We start from the raw sequence: 25,966 nt of genomic DNA, 5'->3' as shown, positions 1-25,966 counted from the left end.
TAAAATTAAATTTTCACTATCTCTATATTCTATTAATCTCCATCCACCTCCACCTATCCCTTATTTTGTTTTATTTTCTTAGGGAAGCAAAGAAATTTGTGAGTGAGAATGAAGGAGCTCTTGGGAAAGGAAAAGGAAAGCGGTGGTTTGCATTTAAGATGATGATGGCCAAGGTAAGTATTTTCATAACTCAGTTTGGTTGATGCTATATATTTTCAATGGAGGCCATATTGACTTATAAAGGGAAAAAATTGACTGTTCTGAGAAAAAGAGAAAAAAGTATACTTTATATGTTTAAAGCACATATCTATACACAGTACATATACATTATTTCTGTGATATTAGAACTTGGATTGGAGGAGTGATTCAGAAAGAAAAAAAAAATCCTAAAAGTACCCTTAGAGGAGTTAAATTGAAAAATAAGTTCAGAAACATTGATTCATGGCAAAATATTTACTTGTATAATTTTATCACTCCCAAATGTAAAAGAATCTATCTTTGATTTTCATTACCTGGTAGTTAAGGGTTTCAGGGTCAAAATTTCTTTCTCAAAATGTCTACAAGTAATAGAACCATATATGTAGCTCTTCTCTACCATGAGCATAAACTGTGTGAATTGGATAGTAAATAAAAAATATATAAATGATATACCAACGCAATATGGATTTTTGGAAAATATAGACGAGAAACTAATATTTAGTATTTACTATATGCCCAGCACTGAATTAAATCCTTCTATAAAATTATATTTAAATTTAATTATCACAGCAAGTTTGGTACATGGTACTATTATTTCCTCTTTACAAATAAGCTAAATATATTTTCATAAAGATGTTTTGTGAATAAAGTTAATAAATCTTGAATATAATATATATATTATATTTTTATTATATATACATATATATGTCATAGGTTAGTTTTGTTGTTTTTACAGTTTAAGCAAATGAAATCATATAATATTTATGCTTTTGTTTCTGTTTTTTTTTTTTAATGCAATGTTTTGTTCATGAGATACATCCATGTTGCAGGAGTTATAGTTTATTTTTATTGATGTTATTTTCCATTGTATGAAGAGACCACAATTTATTTATCCATTCTATTGTAGATGGACATTTGGGATGTTTCTCATTTATGTAATCTTTGAACATCAGACTTGCCTCATATTGATATGTGGGCTTTATGTACCTGTGCAACTCACACATTATCCAGCATAATGTACACACATGCCAAGTTATCTGCCCCCATTCTTCCAAGCGATTCTCCGGATGGCCCAACATTATGGGGTAAAGTGGGAGGAAGTTCGTTTATAAAAACAAATTCATGACTTTTTCTTCTTCTTCCCTTTCCTAGGACACCATAACTTTCCATTTAGCCTGCTGCTCTACCTCTCCCAAAGTGAAATGTCCCTGTCAATACAGTACTTATCATCCTGCATTGAACTTTCCTGTTTTATATGGTATATCCTAATAGACCCAGAAGACCTTCAAGACACGATCTATGTCTTACTCATATTTCATTAATTTCTTCATGCAATGAATATTTATTTGATTAGTCAATACCATTTTCTGATCACCATATTAGATGCAAAATCACTCCCTGCTCTCTTATGTCCAACAGAATAAACATGTATTTTTAAGCACTTATTCTGTAAAAGAAGGATCCGTGAAAAATTTTGAACTAAATTGGTCTGTAGTAGAGAGGAGAGCAGGAAGGCAAGTACTGTTTGCCTTTTTTTTTTTTTTTTTTTTTTTTTTTTTTTTTTAATCAAGCAGCAACATATTGTGCCAGAGAGCTCTTTCCAAGCTCAGTGTTTTGTGAGATTTGGGGATAGGGTTGGGGATGAACATCTTAACAAACAAGAAGTTAAGCTTTCTTGATGTTCTTTGCTTCCTTTTCAGAAATGGGTCAAATTTCTCCGTGATTTTGAGAACTTCAAAGCTGCTTGTGTCCCATGGGAAAATAAAATCAAAGCAATTGAAAGTAAGTACTCAACAGATCTCAGATGGGAAGGTTGTCCTAGATAAATGTCTCCTAAGCTTATCAGATGCCTTTCTTAGTGGGCTTTATGTGCCTGTACAACTCACAGGCACATAAAGAAAACAAATAAACCTTCATTTTACATCTTTTTTGCTCACTGTGAAGACTTACTAGTACTTACCCATCACAGCTCTGAAGATCCCACTCTCCCTTCTTACCAGAATATCCCCCTTCTGACCTTGTTCTTTCTCCTACACAGAAAAGTCATTATTGTGCACAATGACATCGAGTCATATCATGGGAAGGCAGAGATTTTACTTGGGCAATGAACATGACAATGAAAAATATATATATACCCATGTTAGACAATAATCAAAATGAATGTCTAAAATGAATGAAGAACTCTTAGAGCCTCATTTTCAAACCTCTAAAGTAGAATAAGCAATAATCATCCAGGAACTTGCTATTTGAATATCAAATTATGCCTTCATTTTTATACAAGATTCATAGTGTATATATTTTGTTATATATATAAAATAGAGAAGTATGCTAATTAACTCAGACACCATAAAGGGTTGACCAGATAGGAGGAGGTTGGACATAGCATTGGGGGCAGGGAAGTGGCAGCCATGGCTGCTTCAAGGGCCAGAGAGGGAGGCAGGGCCAGACCAGCAGCGGGTGGAGCTGGTGAGGGGCCCAGGGAGCTAGACAGGGCCAGACAGGCAACTCAAGGGTGGGTGGTACTGTGTGATTTCAAATTGTGCGCTGGGCTCCTAGTACTCAAATAAAAACCTATTTAGAACAATTCTCAAGCTTATAATAAGGCAACTAAAATAAAAAAATATATTGTAAATATAATAATAAATTATTTTTAAAACAAAGAATATAAAGAAAAAGGGATACCATTTTTTCAAAAAATATTTTTATTGATTTCAGAGAGGAAGGGAGGGGGAGAGAGAGATAGAAACATCAATTATGAGAGAGAACCATTGATTGGCTGCCTCCTGAGTGCCCCCCTACTGGGGTTGGAGCCCACAACCCAGGCATGTGCCCTTGACTGAAATTGAACCCAGGATCCCTCAGTTCCCAGGCTGATGCTCTTCCACTGGGCCATACCAGTTTTGAGCACAATCTTGCCATATTCTGGTTTCTAAAGGTTTTGAGAAGGACCTGATTTTCCCTTGCCTTGGTTTTCCGCTGGGTAAATGTGGCATTGCATTATTAAAATGGGGCCTCCACAAGGAGATAGCACAGTTGCTGGATGCTTCACTGACACAATTGTGCACACTTTCAGAGTTACTATTCCCAGCCCTCAATCTCTCGCTAGCAAATGGCAATGAATCAAAATATATCAGCTCAATAACTACACTCCCTCCAACATATTTTCTGTACCATTCCTTTCTGCTTTATTTCCCTCAACATTTACAATGATCTCAAATACTGTCTTTTGATTGAATGTTTAATATCATTTTGTTTTATTTTACTTGCGTCCATTTCTTCTGCAAGACAGGAGAGCAGAGATTTTGTTTTATTCACTCTTGGATCACTAGGCCTAGAACATGTTTGGCCTTAATAAATATGTGTTGAGTAAAATTATATATCAACAAACTCTCCAAATATCTACCATTCTATAAAATTGAAGGGATTAAGATACATTAAAAAAAAATTGAGACATCGTGGATTCATGAGGTTTTAACTGTCCAGCTAAAATATGGTACCTTAAGATCCTGCTACAGTTTTGTTCTTGCTTTGCCATAGATTAGCTGTTGGCACTGACTGAGCCAGTCATTTAATCCTTCTGGGCCACAGTCTACTCATTTCTGAAAATGATAGGGTTGAATCTTGATCAGTTATGAGATGTATCCCAAGATATTTATAATTAATGATAGAGCAGGTTCCAGCCCTAAATAAGAATGCCATGCTCACTGGTGTTGCAATAGCCTGCCTTGAGTGTGATAGAAACAGATGGAATTATTTTTATTGCCGGAAGTTGCTTGGAAAAATGAGTTACACCATCTATCATGTATATTCCAGTGGGAAAATCAAATTGAGAGCTACCTTACACTCCTTTCAGTTGTCTTTCCTTTTCCTCTCTTCCCCCAGAAAATTTGGAACAGTCAAACTGGACAATTTGAGCAAATGTGGGTTATTTTCCCTTCAATATGTAATTTAATATTTTATTAGGTGGTCCTATTTTCTTCACCTTTAATGGTGCTTTGCCTCCCTGTGGAGAACTGACCTTAATTTTCTGTTCTATCATCATCACAACCATCAATTTATTGAACGCCATCATGAATCAGTCACTCTACAAACATTATTTCATTTAATCTTTATGTACCTGCCACGTGCACATAAGCCTCGCTGCTTTAGAGTTGTGGCTCAGTTGTCTCAGAATTTGTTAGTCAAAGAGCTGAGATATAAAGTGAAGTCTGTCTGGGCCCCAAAGCATGTGCTTTTCCCAGTAGGTTATGCCCATTTCTACTTTGAAGAAGACATAGATTTCTTCTTTTGCACCAGGTCCTAGGGAGAATTCTACCAGGTCTATATATGATGAGTAGTTGTAGATTTCTTTAATAGTTATTCTATTTGGGGCATTATTTTCCATAATAAGTATTATCAAGTATTTATTTTTTTAAGACAGTTATTTACTTATACATTTCACATTTTGTAAGATTCTAATAATACTATGATTTTAATGATAGTTGAAAAGTCTGAAACCTTTCTAGGAGTATACTGGCAGAGTCATTGGGTTGGACTCACCATCTCACAGAAAATAGCCTACCAAAGACAGGGAAAGCATGTGTCTGCGATGGTGTTTGAAGCTGACCTGCATGGAGGAAGTGGGACTTGGAATTGTTTTTCTAAAGGTTGAAGTCTTTTGCCCTATTGACTCTGTTGTTTGGGCAATCCTTTTATATCTCTGGCTCTCTGTTCCCCTATTTGGAGTTTGCAAAATTCCAAAATTTCAAAAAATTCAGTTTAACTAGTTACTACCCAAGGCCTTGTTCAACTCAAGATTCTATGACTTTATAAATTACTATCAGTTTTAGATATATATGCAAGCACATGACATTCTTTACTTTATACTTTTGAATGCAAATGATTGAAATCATTAAATGGAAAGCAGATTTATATTGAGAGACTTCATAATTAACTTTTTCTGTGAGTTCTTTTCAGAAAAAATGTAGGTTAAACGAGTACCCTATTTTTAAATTATATATTTTATATTATAAAACTAATACAAATTAATTTTCTCTAAGGAAATGACCATTTACACTTACAAAAGAATCAGAACTATTTTAATCTCCTTTGAAGTCAGAATTATCTAATGTATAATACCTCATCTAATCTTCAGAATAAGCTTGACTTGACTGATTAGTCAATTGAGCAAATACTGACTTAGCACCTCCTGTTATCAGGCATGTTGCTAGGCACTAGCGATGCTGTGCTGACCAACACAGGAGAAAACTCTGCTTTCATTGATTTTACATTCAAATGACTTAGTGTGTGCCTGTGAAGAGGGGAACTCACATTAAGTCTGAAATGTATGCTGCTTCCCTTTTGACCCCAATAAGATCTGGATCCCGTTTACCAGTGTGGACCAGGTACTCATCTGATGACTACCAGCTTTTCTAATATACAGAAATAGATTTGATAACTCCAACCACAAAGGAGTGCTGTGAAATTCTACATCACATGGGGATACCATGGAGTTTTACTGTCTTGCCAGCCTTGTAAGCGACCAGGCCTAAAACGCCAGCGTTGCCTGAAGTAATTCACATCATTAACTACATGGTATTGCTCATTTTACTGAAGAAGCTGTCTATTTGTACTCCTGGGAATTATAACCTATACCCATTGTGACATTAACATTACCATTCAAATCATGGATTAAATCATTGAGTGTCTTTCAAGCTGGAGATTATAAGTTAGAATCAAAATCTACTTCTCTCTAATAGAATTCAGCATCAAAATGAAGGTATAATTGGCCTGTTTTTTCAGACTGGGAAGATCTTCAGCTAGGCAATCATAAGCACAGATTTTAAATGCTCCTTCAAGTTTCTTTGTTATCTTAAGGGCTCCAGAAAACACAAACTTGCCACATTTAACTCCCTATCCCTAGACCAGTTGGAAAGAAACTACTTTGTATCCTGGCCAAAGGAGATGGCATTTATATTGTACTCCTGCAGCAGGTGATTTAATTGGTATTTTCCAGTTTTGAAATGCTCACATTTATCTGCTTATCATTACCCATCTGTTCAAGAGGAAATTATACACGATGATAGACTACAAATTGCTTTGCCTTAGTAATAAATAACCAGAGGGAGTCTGAAACTTTAACCTTTATTTAAAAGAAATACAAGAAAATTCAGGAACAAGAATATGCATAAGCCTAAGGCCTTACATTAATACATACTAAAGACTTTATTAATAATACATTATAGAAACAGCATTTTATTATTGATAGTTACTAGAGGCCTAGTGCACGAAATTCATGCAGGGTGGGGGGGAAAGGGGGTTGTCCCTCAGCCCAGCCTGAACGCTCTCCAATCTGGTACTTCTCATTTAAATGGGCAGTCGGATGTCCCTCTCACAATCCAGGATTGCTTGCTCCCAAACTGCTTACCTGCCTACCTGCCTAATCACTGCCTAACCACTCCCCTGTCAGCCTGATCAACGTCTAACTGCTTTCCTACTGGCCCGATTGCCCCTAATTGCCTTTTCTTACTGCTTGATCACCCCTAACTGCCCGCTGGTGCCAACCTGGTTGCCCCCAACTGCCCTCCCCTGCAGTTCTAGTTCCTCCCATCTGCCCTCCCTTGCAGGCCCGGTCTCCTCCAACTGCCCTTCTCTGCAGGCCAAGGTCCCCCCAAAGTGCTCTCCCCTACAGGCCTGGTTGCCCCCAACTGCCCTCCTCTTCTGGCCATCTTGTGGCAGCCATCTTATGTCCACATGGGGGAAGCCATCTTTGATCACATGGGGGTGGCCATTTTGTGTGTTGGACTGATAGGCAATTTGCATATTACTCTTTTATTAGATGGGATAGTAAATAGAAAAAGAATTAGTCATTTATGGGTACCATCCAAATGGGCGAATTTGACTGACTTTAGCGGCTCAATGGATATTACCTATATCCTTTCAGGCACAAATTTATTGCATATTTATTATATATACATAGTTTTTAAAATTGAACTATGATTCTATTTGAGGAGTAATATAGTACTGTGGCTAAGAGAGATCTAGATTTGGAGACAAACATGTATAAATCAACACTACCTGGCTCCATCATTCACTAGCTGTGTAGCCTATGCTCCCAAGTCTCTGTAAAATGAGTACAATATTTTCTTCTTACAGGGAGTTGATGATGGTTAAATGAATTAACATGCAGAGGTCTCAGAGCTCTTTGAAACAAAGATTCATTAGATGGTAGCTATTATTGTTACTAATGAAGTCTTGGTTCAGTTTAATGTCTGTGTTTAAGTTGTGTTTTTTCCCCTAGGTTTAGATCTTTAAAGCCTTATATATGCCCCCCCTCAACCCACCTATTCACGTTGCCTCCATTGTGTGTGTGTTTTTAATTCCCCATCCTCACAGCAGGACTAATAATACTTAACTTCACCAGGTTCTAGAGGCAGTAAAACGAGTTGATGCTGACCAAGTTCTTACTATACAACACTGACCATCAACATTCAGGGTAGGGCAAAAGTAGGTTTATAGTTGTTTGTATGTAAAATAATACAAGGATGAATAAATAATAATTGAATAATAAACTCTGTGTTTCATGTATTCACAACTGTAAGCCTACCTTTGCCCTACCCTATGTATTAGCAGTTACTACTACTACTACTACCACTCATTCTTATTCTTTACAAGAATAAGTAAGTTTTATCTGAGAGACTAAGTACATGGAAATGGCTGTTCTTTTTCATCATGCTCTTTTAGCCATACTGTATTAAGGTTTCTGTTTTTAGTGAATGCCAATTTTTGTCAACAGCCTCCAGTAGGAGAGAACTGCTAGGATAAATGGACATAAAGAGGGAAAATTTCTTTTTCATTTTTACATTGAGATAGGGAAAGGTCCTATAGAAACTTAATGCCAACCAGTTGAATCGTTTTCTCTCCTTTAAGCTGTTTTTTCTTTTCTTTTCTTTCCTTTTCTTTTCTTTTCTTTTCTTTTCTTTTCTTTTCTTTTCTTTTCTTTTCTTTTTTCTTTTTGTTTATTCTTGCCCCTCTGCCATTGGTAAGTGTCATGTGGAAGGAACATTGTTTTCTGGATTCTGTGGTCTTTTTGACTTGTGTCTGGGTTTTTCCTTCAATTACTCTGGTTTTAATGAAATTGATTTCCCTGCAATTTATTTTCTCTACACTTTGGATTCAGTAAAGAAAACAGATAGATATGGCTTCTCTATTCCCAAATAAAATCATTGTGAAGCCACTTTCAAGTCTGAGAACTGGAGTTTGGAAGATTTGGAGTTTAAAGTATATTTTATCTATAATAGATACGGATTATAGGGAGAGAGGATACTTTCTGAGACATTTAATGTGCTCCTCTTTTTTTCTTCTTCTTCTTTTTTTAAACCTTTAGATATATTTATACTCATTTGCCAGGGATTATGTGTTAGGGACTGGGTGAGAGTGTAGTATTAATTAGAAGACCAAAACTACAAAAGGAAGGAAGAAAGGAGGGAAGGAAGGAAGGAAGGAAGGAAGGAAGGAAGGAAGGAAGGAAGGAAGGAAGGAAGGAAGGAAAGGAGGGAGGAAGGAAGGAAGAAAGGCCCCTATCCTGTGCTTGGGACTCTACACCAGAGGATGTCAAGTGTGATTCCAAGGGAGAGCTTACCCCAGATACCTAGTTCTTCTCCAGTCAGTGAGTCACTGTAACGATCAACAAGCTGAAAGAGTCCACTGCTTTCAATAAAACATGACAAGTGAACCTGGCTGAGGCATTCCTCAGGTATAGTTACCAGAGAACGTAGATAAGAGCCATGAAACGATATGAAATCACTGGGAGCCAAGCAACGATCAGATGTCCTGAGAGGGGCGGATCTGCTTCGGTCTTTCTGCACTTGGGCCAGTGCATCTGTTTGCAAAGCAGGTGTGGGGGTGGGGGAGAGGTGGAACAAGCTTACGAAAATAACACAATTTTGGAACTCTACACCCGTCTCCAAAGTGAAGTGAATCCAAATATTCAGACTTCAAATGAATTGATATCTTTTAAAACATCTATACAGATATTACCTTCCTTTAAAATTTCTTTATAAACAGCCTCTGGGCTATGGGGAAAAGTAAGATGGTACCTAAAGACTAGACTAAGTTCCAACAATAGAGGTATGACTCTCCCATTGAGCCCCATCTCATCTCAGTCAGCAGAGGCTGCAGTTTGCTCCACGTGAACCTCCCTCCTCCTGTCATGTTTCATGTTTCATGTTTCAGAGACAGAGGGCCCAAGGGGAGCATTGGTCCCTGGAGGTGTTTTGCTGAATGAGACAGGACAGGAATGATGCAGCAGGTGACTGGAGCTATTCATTGTTCTTTGGGGGCAACAGAAAATGAGAATTGGAAAGACAGGGAAAAGTAGCCTCTTGATGCCGAACCTTAAGTGATAATCAGATGATCTTTGGCTTCTGTAACTCTATGAACTCTCAGCCTGAGACTTCAAGTCCCTGTTTTCTCTTCCCTTTCTATTCTCCTATTTAAGAGAATGCTTTTATTTATTTTTTGCTCATTCAAAAGTATCAAACAGATCACTTCACTCTATGCTGCTTGCGGTAGGTGCAAGTTGACAAAACATTCTTGCCTACCCCCTCAATTTATTTCCAGAGATGAAGTGACTTCTTAAATGTCACAACTGCCCACTCCCTCCATTGCTTAACACCTGTCAGTGACTTCTTATCTCATTTGACGTAAATCTTCACTTTCTCTCTTGCCTTAGGAGGCCCTTCACAGTGGGGTCTAACTTCTTGTTCATAGTGCTCCCATACAGGCTTTAGTTTTGTTCCTCAGTTGTCTGAGCTCTTGCCTCCCTCATGGTATTTGTTCTCACTCATTCCCCTGCTTGAGGAACTATTATCCCCAAGCTGGGGGTGTTTCCACCTCTTCCTCCAGCTTCAGATCTCTGCTCAAATGTTACCTTCCTGACCAGCTATCTAAAGCAACCCATCTCAATACTTATTCCTCCTATCTGGTATAATTTTTATAGTAATAAAAGTATGTCATATTATATATAATATATATGCTACATCCATATATATTATATATATAATTCATTATCATACACACATATAAAATGTGTAATATATAGAATACATATACATATAATATATAATGTACAATAGAATATATATATATTTATATATATATATATATATATATACACACACACACACACACACACACACACACACACACATACACGAGAGGCCCAGTGCATGAATCTGTGCACCAGTGGGGTCCCTTGGCCTGGCCTGCGGGATCAGGCCAAAATCAGCTCTCCAACATCCCCTGAGGGGTCCCAGATTGTGAGAAGGTGCAGGCCAGGCCAAGGGATCCCCCAGGAGGGATGCGGGAGGTTGGCCAGCCAGGGAGGGACTGTAGGAGGGCTCCAGGGTGTATCCAGCCCATTTTGCTTCATCTAGATCAGCTGGACCCCAGCAGCAAGCTAACCTACTGGTTGGAGCATATGCCCCCTGGTGGTCAGTGCCCGTCATAGCGAGCAGTTAGGTAGCCTTAACATATCATTAGCATATTATGCTTTGATTGGTTGAATGGCTGACTGGCCCACTGGACACAGCATAGTAGGCTTTTATTATATAGGATTATGTTAAATATATTTCTTTATTTTTTTAATTTTTAAATTCCCACATATTTGTTGTTTTCATACCTCACTAAAATGTAAGTTGTATTAAGAAGTAGCCCTGTCTGTGACACTGCTTCACATCTAAGATAATTCCTGACAGAAAATGTGTGAAGTGGATGACCTTCAGCTTTTGCACTGTACTTGTAAAATGCCACTATTATGGCACAAGATGGCCTGTAGGACAACCATTTATAAGGGATGTAGTAAACTTTTTGAGAAGAGTATTGTTTGCCTGGGAGAAAGGAAGATGTAGTGCAGCAAGTATGTATAACTTTAATGGTAGCTAACTACTGACCAGGCACTGTCGTAACCACTTTACATATACTATTTGCTCACTTAACTATAGTAACTCAAAGAATAAACTAAGCTCTTCAGATGGCAATCCTAGCTGCTAAACAAAAAGCAGCTTTTCCTGGGATGGAGTATAAGGTATAGGTCGTGATCATTTATGACAACTACAGCTACACAACAGAGAGCACTTCCATCATTAACACCTTCTCTTTCAAATAGAAAAAGAAGAATGCTGGAGACAGTAAATGTGAATGGAACCAGTACTATATTGCAATGAGCAGATTGATTTTGGAAGGTTATGAAGACATAGCTTTTGTTTTGTCCTTTCAACTTTTTAATTTTTTCCTCCCCCCCTTTTTTCCCCTTAAAAACACACAAACCACACTATACTAGCCTCAGGTGTACACCCAGTGACCAGACATGATGTAACTTACTAAGTGATCATCTCAACAAATCCTGCACCCACCTGACACCATACAGCCGTTAGGACACTATTGACCATACTCCCTGTGCTGCACTCACATCCCCAGGACCATTCCGGCTCTTGCCCTGTTTCCTTTCAAGCTGCTGCCCCAGTGCTGGAGCTCGGAGGGACAGGGAGTGAGTGAGTAAGTCCATGTGTGGCCTTTTTAAGAGATACTGTTTGGGACTCCAGAAGCCTAATCTCACTCAAAATCTCTGCTGGTTTTTACAGCCAGAGATTAAGGGGACTTCTCTTCCCAGCACTGGAACCCTGGGCTTGGAAGCCTGGTAGGGGCCAGGAGATTTTGCTCCTCAGGGCAACCACTGCAGCTGATATATCCCTCCTGATTTTCATCCATCACGTGTGGGTGTGGGACCAGCCTGTTCTGTGTCTCTGCCCCTCCTACCAATCTCCATGTATCTTCTCTTTAAATCCTTAGTTGTAGGACTTTCATTCTGCTAGATTTCAGATGGTTCTGCATGATGGTCATTCTCTAGTTTAGTTGTAAATTTGATGTGGTTGTGGGAGGATTTGAGTACCGCATTTACCTATACACCATCTTACCCAGAAGCTCCTAACTTTTTAATTTTATTTTTAATAGGTCAGTTTGGCTCATCAGTGGCTTCATACTTCCTCTTCATGAGATGGATGTATGGAGTAAATATGGTTCTCTTTGTTCTGACATTTAGCCTCATCATGTTGCCAGAGGTAAGACTCTGATTCTAGTTTACACAACATACTGCCACAGGTTTCCCATGTGATCACCTCTTAGAAAAGCTCCTTTTTCTGTAAGAGTAGAATGCATATTCTTCCAGTAGATGGTAAGCACCCCAAAGAGGTTAATCTACCCTTAGAGTCATAGTATTTGTGGCAAAATTAGTCTTCAAAATGGTGCGCATGGACCAAAAGTCCTAAGACATCCTTGCTCTAAAGGGTGTCTGAACCTCCTGAAGTCATTTGTAAAATGTCATGTGTATGTTTACATGTACATTATTATGGGAAATGGTTTATGGCTTTGTCAGATTCCCAAGGTGGTCCCTGGGCCCAAAAGGAAGAAAGAGGAAAGCTTTGTTGCCAAGTTTGCATGGAAAGAAATGCTTCTCAATGCAACTCAAGGCATCCAGCTTTTCTATACTAAAGAAACATAAATGAGTAAATTTCTTCCAAAGTAAGATAATCCACACACACACACACACACACACACACACACACACACAGGTGGAGACCCTTTGGACCAAGGTCAGAGAGGAGAATAAAACAGATTGAAGATGAAGTAAAAGCCCTGAGCTGATATGGGGAGAATTAGCTAAGGCCAAGAAGCAAGAGTGAGGTTGGGGTCTTTCACCCAGGTGAAGTTAAATGACTCAAAACTCTCTTGGATGTTTACTATACATAAATTGAGCTGGGCTTTATTTAATCTGCAAAGGGTCTTTGTAGGTACCAATATTTCAAAACCAATTTGTTCAGTACAGCATTGAAAACAGCCAAAACTTGGTGTTAAAAATTTTTATCCCCATGGTTTCATAATCAGGGCCCATTTCAGTATCCGGCCTCCATTAGCATAATCATACTCATAGTGCCTTACATTCATTGAGTTCTTTGCTTTTTATAAGTGTAAAACACTTTCATTTCTTATGCTTAATGAGTCTCACAAAAAATTTATGAGGTAGACTATAAAAGATTTTTTGTTCTCCCATTTAAAAAATGTGAAAATCGAGTCCACAATGCTTAATGGATTTAGCTAGCATTCCAGTGTTGCAACCTTTTACAGCTAGGGTTCAGGATCTGAAGAAGGGGCTGATGCACAAACAAAAATGCTATACAAGAAATATGAATTTAGAAGGCACTGGGGGGCCAGAGGTGTCTCTTTCATGAAGAGCTCACCGAAACCCGGGTGTCATCTGCTTTTATTCACTTGAATACACATTTTCCCTTCAGTAATGCATAGAGGCATATCAAAGGTAAATTTTGGTAAACAGTAAAGGATTATCAGGTTAGGGAACTGCCTTCAGCCATTGAGCCCATAGCAGGGCAATATTATGCTGATTTTCAGCCCTGTTGAATATCAAAGTCCATTGGCTTTCCAATGGGTCTTTTTGCATTAATATGCTAACTACTGTTCGTTTTAATCCCAGAGTGATTTTTTTTCCCCTTCAGATTTTGCACCCTAATCTATTAGTTGTATAATCCTTGAGGTAATCCTGGGGGTTCTATAGCTTTTTGGCTTGTAGAAAACAGTAGACATAGATCAGAATTCCTGTACAGTTCATCTCCAAGGAGAAAACTTTCAGGGAATGCAGCAGAATGTGTTTGTATTTTATCTATTTCAGATTAACCTCAGCTTTATTTTTGCTCATCTCTCTAAGGAAACTTGAAACTTTAACACTGGCTACTGTGATACATCTTAGTGTCAGACTCAGGTTATATATAACCATGAAGAGTTTTCAGCAGAATTTACTATTTCTCCCACCCCATGCTGCCTCCATGTGGAGGAAATGAAAGATTGAAGCTAATTTGTTCCAACTATATGAAATTGCAGAATCCCTGATGATATACAGTGGAGGGAGCTAATATGTGTTCAATTGGGTATAGTCCTAGAACTGGGAAGCATATTGGCTTTGGATGCTTTTTACTAAAAAATTGATTTTAGAGAGACAGAAAGGGAGAGAGAGAGGAAGGAAGGAAGGAAGGAAGGGAGAGGGAGAGGGAGAGGGAGAGGGAGAGGGAGAGAGAGAGAGAGAGAGAGAGAGAGAGAGAGAGAGAGAGAGAGAGAGAGAGAGAGAGAAAGTTGTCAATGAGAAAGAGAAACATCAGTCAGCTGCCTCCTACACACCACCTACTGGGGATCAAGCCCACAATCCTGACCAGGGATCAACTGGCAACTTCTTGGTGCATAGGATGATGCTTATCCAACTGAGCCACACTGGCCAGGGCAAGCTTGAGATGCTTTTTACAGGTTGTGTTAGATGCTGAGGGGCATCCTGTATTTTTTGGCAATGATTACCGACTCCAGAGAAAGAACAAAAGAGGATGGGTATCCTTCATGCCACCTTTACAGAATCACAGAGGCCAGGGCTAGTCACCTCCTGGTAACAAAACTCCATTTCTCAGATGCCTCCATCCAGCAGCCCTACCCAGTATTCCTCTGATGCATATTCCCTTTTGCCCAAAGTTCCTGTGTCCCTGGGCAAACCCTAATCTCTTCAGTCCTCTGTGGTCCCCACTTTGGGGTGAGATAAAAGAGGTAGAACTTAACCTCTGTTCTGTTTATCCCAGGAAGTCAGAGGATCTTCAGGGTTGCCATGGAAACAGAGCAGCTTGTGTGGAAAAGGGGAGTAGGGGCTGATTTCCAGCCTTACCCAGTCACCCAGATTTCCATCCATATTCAAACTCTACCCCCAGCCCTAGGGAAGGGAAGCTTTCATCTCATACAAGAAGCAGCATCTGCTTGGCAAGCCAAAGCTCCTGACAGGGTACTACTCTTAACTCCCTGACTGGCTGTCTCTGCCCCTAATAACCTGTTCTACTCTGATAGCACAGATCAGGGAGTAATCCTGAATTAGTGGCGAGGCAGGTTCATAATCAGTCTTCTTTCTTATCACCCTCAAATTCTGAGTGCTGCTTTTGAGAACGCTCTTCCTTGGCATGAGGGAGAGATTCTTCTCCCATGCCCACCTGCATGAAGATGTGGGTAGTCTGGTTTTCTAGAACACTAAAGTCCTCAAATGACACTGTCCTTTTCAGACCTCCCTAAATGAGTCAGACCAGTTTGAAGGTGGTGTGGGTAGCCTTCTGGGCACTGTGGTTGGCCCAACTGTTGGTGGTCCACTGAACTCAAAGCACAGGGCCCTTAGCATTCCCATTGTTTGGAATTCTGAATTTAATGGGAGATTCCCAGAAGAGGGACCCCACATGGAGATCCACAGTCCTTATGAAAAGGCTTCAGAAGTGCTTTTAAACAAAAACGATTTGTGATCACATGTGTGGTTCAGACTTTGTTTCCAATTGTTAACTGCTTTCTTTGCTTCTCCATATAGTACCTCTGGGGTTTGCCATATGGCAGTTTACCTAGAAAGACGGTTCCCAGAGCTGAAGAGGCGTCGGCAGCGAACTTTGGTGTGCTGTACGACTTCAACGTAAGTGTCTCCACACAGCTGTGCGGGTAGATGAAGTTCTCCTTGTTCAGAAACCCTATGGTCTCCTCTGGCGGGAGGTGGGGGGTGAAAATCTTAAACATTCCCCCTGTTGAGAGGGGGAGGAGGAAGAGGAAGGGAAGGAGGGAGGAAGGAAGAGAGGGAAAGAAGAAAGTAAGGAAGGAGGGAAGGGAGGGAGGGAGGGAAGGAGAGTAAATAGGGTTTGGGGAGATGATAATATGATTAAATGATTCCAGGAATTTTTGAAAAATAAAAATGATAATAAATTTTTATGTAGACCAGGGAATGAAAAAGGAGCAAAAAACAATAAGCAGCCTTCATGTTTACAGTGTTAAAATTTCATAGATTTTTTTAAAATTTATTTTATTGATATTTCACTGAGGAGGAAGGGAGAGAGACAGAGAGCTAGAAACATCAATCAGAGAGAAACATCGACCAGCTGCCTCTTGCACACCCCCTACCGGGGATGTGCCCGCAACCAATGTACATGCCCTTGACCGGAATTGAACCTGGGACCTTTCAGTCTGCAGACCAACACTCTACCACTGAGCCAAACCGGCTTCAGCAAATTTCACAGATGTTTTTGAATTTGGTCCTTAAGCTTCTAAATTGTGAGCTTCCTAAAGAGACTACCAGTACATGTACACTGCATCTTCTTTGACCCCTTTGTCTTCTCAACCATTGGAGGATTTAGTGAATCCTGTTGACTGGCAATCTAAATAACAGGGAGGGGGGGCAGACATTTGTAGAGCCTTGAGATGAGAACAATAGAAATTAATGTATGTGAGCAGTACCAGAAAATGTAAACCTTACGAAACTTCCTAGTCTATGAATAAACAAGCAAAATATAGAATAAAGTCCTCGCTCTGTAGCATTTGGAATCTAAAATCACCCCTGTCAATTGTCATTTTTTGTTTCAACTCAGTGTTTATTTATGGAATACAATATATACTGGTTTACAAAGATGAATGGACATGATTCTCTTGATCACCAGGTACTCATGACAACTTAAGAAAAATACATGGGAAACCAGTATACAATATGTTATGTACTAAGTTAGCAAAATGAAGAAAAAGATAGTGGGGAACCTTGAGGAAGGTTTAGGTTTCATAGAGTAGATGACTTCTAAATTAGCTTTTATTTCTTCACTTTTATGTTCCCTATTACTTCTTACTTCCTCCATTCCTCAATTTCAAAAAAATTATTACTATGTCCCCCTGAAATAATTTTGATTTCTCTTTCTCATCCTCTAACTAGCAAGTTAATAAACTTCAAGTTCAGTTAATAAAAATTGGAACTAGTAATATTATTGACATTTTTAGATGTTTGTCATATCAGAGAAAGGAAGAACTAGAAATATGAACAAAAGTCTTTTTAATTTTTAAACGTATTTCTGAAGTTTAAGCACATACACATTTTTCAAAAAAACTGAAATTGAAAGTCTTGGGGGAAATGTCCATGTGATATTTGAGAGATTTTAGTCAGTTGGAAAAGATGAAGAGGAAGGTGGCTTTGACGATATTCATTTTCCTTTAGAACTCCAAGCCTTCCTGGAAATGATTATGAGGCAATGAAAGAGTGCCAAAAGGTCAAGAAAAAATAAAGCTGATATTATTCACTTATAGACTTTCTTAAAATTTCTACACTCTGTAACCATTCAATCGTTTGATATGTGTCACAAAACAAGAGCTTTCTAGAGACAGAAGTGTCCTTAGAGATCTTCCATCCCATGTCCCACATAATAAAGTTAGGGAAAATGAGTCACGGAAGCACATTCAGGATCTTATGGTTAATGAGTGGCTCCTAATCTAGTGCTCTTTCTATGCCTGTTCCTGTCACTGATTTTCCTGCAGTGATTTCCAACAGCCTTCTCACTGCGCATTCGTGGAACACAGACTAACTTCATTTAGTACTATATCTTCCTCACAAAGGGAGAAGGAGGTGAGGCAGTTGGGTCCCATTTTCACCTTTTATAGTAAGCATGCAATTCCCAAATTAGTTTCTCAAACAAAATTACAGGTTCGATATTTACTCTTGCCTGAGTTCTCTACTTGATCATCAGAACAATTACCTCATAAAGGAGCCTGCTCTGTACTATGGGATGATGTAAGTGGACAGCCCAGGATTCCATCTATTATGACACCATGGAGGAAACCTTTGACCAAATGTCCTTGAGATCCCTGAAAACTCAGAATTCTGCACTTCCAGAGATGCCAGGGGGAAAGACATGCCTCAGGCCCAGGAAAAGAGGTGACTGGTGCCTGAACAGTCTCATTGGGCCAAGGATTGGTCTGTTGCATCTTAGAAGATTAATATGCCAGCTTAGCTAAACAATGCCATAGAGATGCAGGGGTAAAAAGGAAGCAGAAAATATTTATAAAACATGGTTAATAGATGCATGATCTCTTGTGGCAGAGGAAGCTATAAAATGGGAAGGGTCAGAAAAACCTTCAGGATGGAGGTGAGGCAGGGTGTGGGGAGCTGCTTCTCTGTTGAACTTCAGGATGGAAGCCGGAAACTTCCCCTGTAAACTCTCTGCCCAGACAGAATAACTCCTTGCAAGCTCAGAGATCTGTGACTCATATGCATGTATCACAACTCATCCAAATTCCCTTTAATTGATAGTAGACAAGTACCATTTGATATACTAGTATGCTAAATCAGTCAGTCTGATGGCTTCTCAAAGCACCATATTTTTAATCCTTTCATTGGGTACCTAGTGATTGATCTTACTGATCAGGGGAAATACATTTTATTGAAGTAGTAAGAAATAGAGAGATTATCTAATTGGTATGCTATGAATCAAATGAGCAGAAATGGCTTTATTTGAAGCTGTAGAATTAGGAGAAGGAGTTTAAGTCAGTAAGAAGAAAATGCATGTGTTGGCAAGATACTTGGAGACACAAGGATGATTCAGGAATGATAAAGAGGAAGAGACTGTATAGTTTAGATATGGAGAGAGGGTGAGGAAATGAGGCGGAATTTGGAAAAGCTTGAGCTGACATCAGACTATGAGATCAGACTGTGAGAATTTGGAAAAGCTTGAGCTGACATCCAGACTGTAAAGACTGGAGCTGTGATAAAGGGGAATGCACTTAGCTTTCTAGCTTGAGGGCATCTTGTACATTGCATATGAATAAGTGGTACACCACCTTTTCCTTCCCTGCTTTGCTGGGAGGTGGAGGAAGCTCTGTTGTGCAGGAGGGGAAAATGACACCTATTATGTTTTCATTAGACCCAGACCTTACATTTTATAACTAAATCCTTCAAGATGAAGCTCAATAATCATTGTATAGTTGAGGAGATTAAGATTCAGAGAAGTTAGTTTGTTAGTGCAAAGACAGCACTTAGAATTAGAGGAGACATAAATTCAAGAAAAAATGTGGCTGACTTTAATGTCAAATTCAAGGCCTATTCCTCTGTCCTGCCCACTTTTGCCATATCTCCTTCTTAGGTCTGTCCTCGAAGGAGACTGTCACACGTTTTCTGAAAGTTAACAAATAGCAGTTCAGTTCCTTTTTTCACCAGAGTCAACATAAACAGCTCTTTTAAGTAGTGATCTTCAAAGTAAGAGCATCTCCTCTGAGACATATCTCAGTTGTGTTAAGTTCTTTCTTCTCTTATCGTACTGACCACATTTAGGAGAGATTTTTTATGATTCATACATGGAATAACATATCTTTTCCTTTAGGAATATTGCAGCCTTTCAAATGCATCTTTATTTTCAGGGGGTCCTTTGAAGGGATAAATCATTTCAGATTTCCTGAGAAAGAAATGCCAGGATCAATATTAGTTGCAGGAGATAAGGGGCAAGGGGGTGACTATAAGTGAGAAAGGGGAAAATGAGCCTAATGGGGTTAGGTGGAGGGTAGAGGAGAATCTTCAGATGGAAAAGCAGGCCTGACAACCTGGAAAGGATAGAAGGAAGGAAGATTGGGTAAGAAGAGTCTCAGACTGTAGCACCATTCTGAAAAACGTCTTGGCTGGGCTAATGGTTAGTCTCCTAGCAAGAAATGACCATTGGAGGACTCCCATGTCACTGAAGAATAACCTGGCTCTAGTACTCCTCACCATGCTCAATCATTGGCAGGTAACATCTGGTGTGTGTGTGTGTGTGTGTGTGTGTGTGTGTGTGTACCCAGGATGAACACATCAGGATCTTTTTGGGTCAATCCAAAGTGGCAGCTGGAGACTGTCTTCTGAAAGGGATCTGAGCAGTACATCTACAGGGCTGCTACAGGTTCTCTTGGCTCTGAAAATGTGACTAGATCAGAACTGTTGCTGTTGTTGATATTTAGTTTCAACAAGCTTCAAATAACAAACATAACCTCCTTGCCACAGCCATTGTTTCAACCTAGCCAGGTGCTGGCAACGGAGACTAAAGCCCTAGATTAGGGGTGTCGAACTCAATCAGAGAAGGGGCCAAAATCTAAAATCCAGCCTAAATCGCGGGCCGAATGGTTTACTGAACAGTCATAAACTGTCATTGTGATGGAAACGCAGCGGAGTGCAGTGATGACAGCGCGGTGTGGGCCACATTGCAAGGCCTGGCGGGACGGATTTGGCCCGCGGGCCTTGTGTTTGACACATGTGCCCTAGATCATAAATTATCCATTGGTCAGGGCAAAAGAATGACCTCAAGCCAGACTGCTAGGCCTCTTGGGGACAAATATGGGCTTGTAGATTCCCAAGTACACTCTGAGATATACTTGTCCCTGGCCTGGAGATCATAGATTGGAAGGGGTGAGCATCCTCTAATCTGTACCTATAGTAGACTTCTGTATGGCATGTCTATAATGTGATGGGAGAGATTTTTGGGTCTTATCTTAGCTTTCTTGGTATCCTGGTCTCTTAAACTTGGAAAACTGATTCCTTCAGATCTGTAGTCAGGGGCAGATGGCAGTGGAGAGACAGAAGATTAACAAACCATGTGAGGCTGTCTACAATCTAGGCCATGATAATTTTTTTTCCCCTTGAGCAATTAAAAATAATTTAAGTCGGTAGTGGGTGAATAGTGGCATTATCAGACTTGGATTTTGAAAAACTCAACAGATTGGATGAAGAAAAGATGAATGTGAGACCAAAGGATAATCTATCATTATGACTAAGTGAGAGACTAAGATTGTTTGGAAGTGCTCAATTTACCTGGTAGGAATTTGCTGATATCTAAATACTGGCTGTCCACCTAATAGAGTAAAGGCTGAGCCATTTAGATTAGATTAGAACCTTGTAAACAATTAAATTATATTGCATAATACAAATAACACCAAAATCATAAGTCCAGTACATATACTATAATAAATAGATTATTTAAATTGATAAACATTTAAAGGCAATTCAGTAAAAACTTTATCCTAAAGTTCTAGCATAATATATCTCCAATAGACATTATTTGCTTATAAACTACTTGAAATTATGTTTGCTAATCTTAAGTATTTGAAATAAAATGTGGGCTACATATATGGGGTTGAAAATTTCCAAGTTCATTCATTTTTTTAAAAAAGTAGTCTCAATATTTTCTCTACTTTTAAAATATTTTTCTTTTTTCAAAAACTCATTCTTAAATAGATAATACTAAGGTAATTCCCAGTATGAGCTGTGTCCCAATGACCACACCTATCACTTCATATATGAATTCACAATGCTTCATATTGCATAACTTCAAAGAACTAATAGGTAGATTTACAAGTCCAGAAATCAAAGAACAACAGACACCCATAATATAATGCTTTCAATGTCTAAGTTGTGAAATAAAAGAAAACCAAGTTTTCCTATGTGTGAAGAAATCATACATAGCAGCTCATTTTATAGCCCTGAGACGTCTCATTTTGTAAGAGCTTTAGGCGATTAGACGGTAGAAAAAAATTAAAGCATTTGCCAGCTTTAGTGTCTCTCAGACATTTTTTTTTTTGTGTTTTGATTTATTATATACCAACATGAGATTGTTATTGTCAGTCATGCTACTGTCTTGAATGATTTACTCTGTTTTATTAAAATGGGTAATAGAGAGCAGAAAATTAGAAAACAGTGGTTTAGTTGAAAATTTAAAGGAACTTAATCTAACTGAGGATTGCTAATGACCAATAGAAGCAATTTCTTTTTTTCATTCAGTCATTCCGCAAGCATAAGCTGAATGTCAGATGCTGGGAATAAAAAGATAACTAACCTATAATCCCTGCCCACAGGGACCTTATGGTCTAAATGGATGTGCCATCCATTATGACACTCCCAAACTAACAGGCATATATATATATATAAAAGTACATGAAGGCACATGGAAGAAGGATTCAGTGTTGAAGTTTAATGATTCCTGAGAGGACCCAGTAAATGAACTCTATTTTCCATGCAAAAATGGTTTGTAAGAGGAGAGGCAGCCCTGATTGTGAGAGCAAGGTATCCACAAGCCAGCAGGGGAAAGGAGATAGCAGCAACACCCACCTGCCTGGGAGGGAGGAAGTGGTTTGAGGGCATCAACACATAGCTGGCACCGGAAGAAACTGTCTACTTCACAGCGTTTTGAGGGCCCAGAGTTCACTGTCTATAATATTGTTGGGGTTTATTCCTTCTAGAGAAAACTAGATCTGCTAAGGCTTTGTCTAGCTTTCTCTTTGTAATCAACATGCTCCCTCGCAAAGAGCCACATGGCATTTGTTTCATGACTCTGCATTTGGGTTGCAGCAAAAGGAAAGTAAGCTCAGAGGTGAGCAGAGCATTAGGTGGAAGCTTGCAGAGTCTGATTGCAGAGAAGGAGGGTGGCCCTGGACTAGATATCAGCATGTCGGCCAGGCTGGCTGTTGTTCCTGGGGAGTTAGTTAAGCTTTGTTTGGGGTGTTGTTAGCCTTTCACGTCTTGCTTCTCTCCCGGGTCCTGCTCTATCAGATATTGTGACATCAGCTCTTTTTCACCCATGCTTGAAACTTTTCACACTAAGGTCTAAGTGAATTGTTAACAACTCAGAGAAACAGGACTCTACCCCAACTTGTGTGCTACTCTCTCTTGTGTCTTGGCATACATGGAAATGACATTGTCCTTTCTTAAAACAGTTTTGACTTCATGATTTTTCTTCTTTTTCAAAATAATGGTCTGATACTAGCTAAAACTTAAACAGAATTGCTAAAGATATTGCAACTCATTTACCATCCTGGAGATGGAATGTTTCTTTCACTCTATTTGTAGTCATGAGAAACACCACAGGGATGGAGTTCTAATATAATTTCAGGTGATAAGTACTTAGGAAGAAAATATTTTGTGTGCAGATCTCTTTTGAGGGCCTCTATAACCCAGCCTCTACTTCACCTAGGTATAGCATTTGGCAAATAAAAGTTACTCAGATAAATAATGATGTGGGTTGTTTCCTAGCAACTACATCATCAAAGCATTCTCTTTCTTCTCAAAGGGTGTCAACGGCTATAGACTAGACCAGCTGCAGCATTGAAACAGAAATTAGAGTCTTAATAGATGATGCAGATGCATGGAGCCCACAGTTGGACAGGACTTCTCTGTGCTCATTTGAAACTTGGCTCCGGCTGTGATTTCTCTGTCACAGATTTTGGGGTGGGAGAGAGCTCCCACACGGGAAGCCATGCATGCTGACATGGAAACCGAAGTCAAACCTTGGCTGGACTAGGAGTCACTGCTATTTTAGTCACTTCCAGATGTCTGCTCTTAGAGTTTTAAGGAAAGGAGAAAAATGCGAGGAGGGTGGTGGGCCGGCTGGGAGGAAAGGGAGGGGTGCTCCTCTCTTCAGCCTTTCAACTCCTGTTATAGTCACCCCCACAAGATGGATTGGATAACGCTTTTAAACATTATGCTCATCAATATTACCTCTTTCATTTATACTTGACTGCCTATGAAGTAACAGGCCAATTGAAGAAGACTTTGTCAAATAATCAGGATTCCAAAAAAAAAAAAAAAAAAGCAGGGCCCTTGCAACTTTGGATGTGATCTAACATTTATGAAGTGCCAGTCACCAAACATATGTTGATGATGCATACAGCAGACGGGCCAGCAGCCCTAGTGGCTGTTGTGTTAACCGAACAAGTTCACCAGATGCTTGTTGGATAGCTCCTTTCTCCTTTCATGTTATTTTGGAGGTGTCGTTATGAATTAGAAAAAAGATGGCAGGTTGTAATGTTTATGAACAAAGAGATGAGGTCCTCTGAACTCTTTTCAAAAGGAGCCCGGGGATCTTTTCCAAGAGATCTTGGCACCACCAAGGTCCAATCCAGGGATATCGGTCAACAGTTCCTGCTGAGTTGGGAGGGTTTCCTTGTGTTTTTGTTTAACCGGGAATGTATATGGCACTGGCGTGATACAAGGCCTGGTAGGAAACGGAAGCACAGGAGAAGGAGGATTGCACTGTGGCTAAGTATATGGGATATGTATTGGACAGACCCAGTTTAAGTTCACACTCTGTCATTTACTAGCTATGGGAACTTGGACAAGTTACTGAGTTGGGCAGGGAGGTGTGTGTGTGTGTGTGTGTGTGTGTGTGTGTGTTATAAATAACACTCCTCCCAGCTTGTGTGCTAACCAGAAAAAAAGCTAAAGGTAGAGGTCAACATGCCATCTTTATTCTTGTTAAAGCAGATATTAAAGAACGTGGTATCTGTTTATGGGCAAGCGGGCATCCCAGTCAGGCATTTCTACCCAGCAGCCCTCAGCCAGGACGCGCCTCCCTCGGCAGGGGCAGAGCACAGCCTGTGCTCTTGCAGGGGGGGAGGAGGAGTGGTGGCCCACACCATGCCCACTTGCTTAGCCAGGTCCTGCTCTCAGCTGGTTTCTCTTCCCTGGGGCTAGCATGAGGCCTTGGAGAGAGGCTGGGAGCATTACATTTCTGAGTTTCTGCACATGGAAGAACACATTAAGAGTTGAGGGAAACTATTTCCCCTGACAGTAGCAACTTCATTGGGTCCTTGTGAGGATTCTGTGAGATGAAGTCAGGTTTTAAGCACATGCAAAGTGCTCAACAAAATGTATTGATTGATGTTATTACTGCAACCATTATCACCAAGTGTCAGGACTATAGCATGGAAATGAGGTAAGAGTCAGGTGCAGGAAATGATTATAAAATGAATGCCTTATGGTTATGGAAAAAAATGAAACAGTTAAGGATATCTTTAAACTTACACAAGGGTCCAAGTGCCAATACTGACCAGGGTCTGTTATTGTTTCCTGGGGACAAGAGTGCCATTTTGAAGGTTCTGGACAGGGCATTGGATTTAAAATAGCTGAGAGGAAGCAGAGACCTCCCCTAGATGAATGTGAAAGAAGATGTCATGGCCCAGCTGGTGCGGTTCATTGGTTGATGTTGACTCATGAAACAGGAGGTCATGGTTCAATTCCTGGTCAGGGCACATGCACAGGTTGCAGGCTTGATCCCCAGTGGGGGAGGAGGGGTGCAGGAGGCAGCTGATTGATGATTCTCTCTCATTATTGATATTTCTATCTATCTCTCTCTCCCTTTTTTTTTCTTTTGCTGAAATCAATATATATATATATATATATATATATATACACACACACACACACACACACATACATACATACACATACATACACATACATACACATACACATATATATACACACACATATTAATACATACATACTAGAGGCCTGGTGCACAAAATTCATGCAATCAGGGGTCCCTCAGCCTGGCCTGCAACCTCTCATAGTCTGGGATCCCTCCAGGGATGTCCCACTGATGGCTTAGGCCCACTCCCAAACCAGCAATCAGACATCCTTAGCACTGCTGCGAGCCACTGCACTCGCCAGTCATGAGCCGGCTCAGGGCTTCTGGCTGAGTGGCGCTCCCACTGTGGGAGCACATTGACCACAAGAGGGCAGCTCCTGCATTGAGTGTCTGCCCGTCAGTGTACATCATAGCAGCTGATCTTTCTGCCATTCAGTAGATTTGCATATTAGCCTTTTATTATATAGGATATATATTTTAAAGATGGCATGGAACCAAATGCAGGGAAGTTTTCCCAATGATTATTTCCCTGAGATTTCTGGGTCTTGGTCAGTTGGTCATTTCAGGTCTATTTGGTATCTTTTCCTGTCTTAAACACAAGATCAGCTCACTTGCTTTCTCTACTTGAGGTTTCTACCAGTTGTTTAGCCTCAAATTTTCTTTGGGGTTTGGAGTTGAATTTTCTTGAGTTGAAAAATGCAGATACAGGCAGATATGGTTCAGGGAACCACTTTGGTTTTGAGTATACC

At 39.7% G+C, this 25,966-nt stretch overlaps 1 protein-coding gene across 1 annotated transcript in view; it reads left to right on the top strand.

The window, feature by feature from the left end:
• Nucleotides 1–25,966, top strand: part of TMC1 (transmembrane channel like 1) — a 113,064-nt gene that overhangs the window by 47,170 nt on the left and 39,928 nt on the right. The window contains exons 5-8 of the mRNA XM_036433796.2: nucleotides 83–173; nucleotides 1,899–1,980; nucleotides 12,190–12,296; nucleotides 15,626–15,724. Coding sequence (XP_036289689.1) covers nucleotides 83–173; nucleotides 1,899–1,980; nucleotides 12,190–12,296; nucleotides 15,626–15,724 — 379 coding nt within the window. The remainder of the gene's footprint in view (nucleotides 1–82; nucleotides 174–1,898; nucleotides 1,981–12,189; nucleotides 12,297–15,625; nucleotides 15,725–25,966) is intronic.

Source organism: Pipistrellus kuhlii, unplaced genomic scaffold (genome assembly GCF_014108245.1).
Source record: "Pipistrellus kuhlii isolate mPipKuh1 unplaced genomic scaffold, mPipKuh1.p scaffold_m20_p_12, whole genome shotgun sequence".
NCBI lineage: Eukaryota > Metazoa > Chordata > Mammalia > Chiroptera > Vespertilionidae > Pipistrellus > Pipistrellus kuhlii.
Note: the sequence above shows the minus strand (reverse complement) of the source record. Positions and strands in the feature narration are given on the sequence as shown.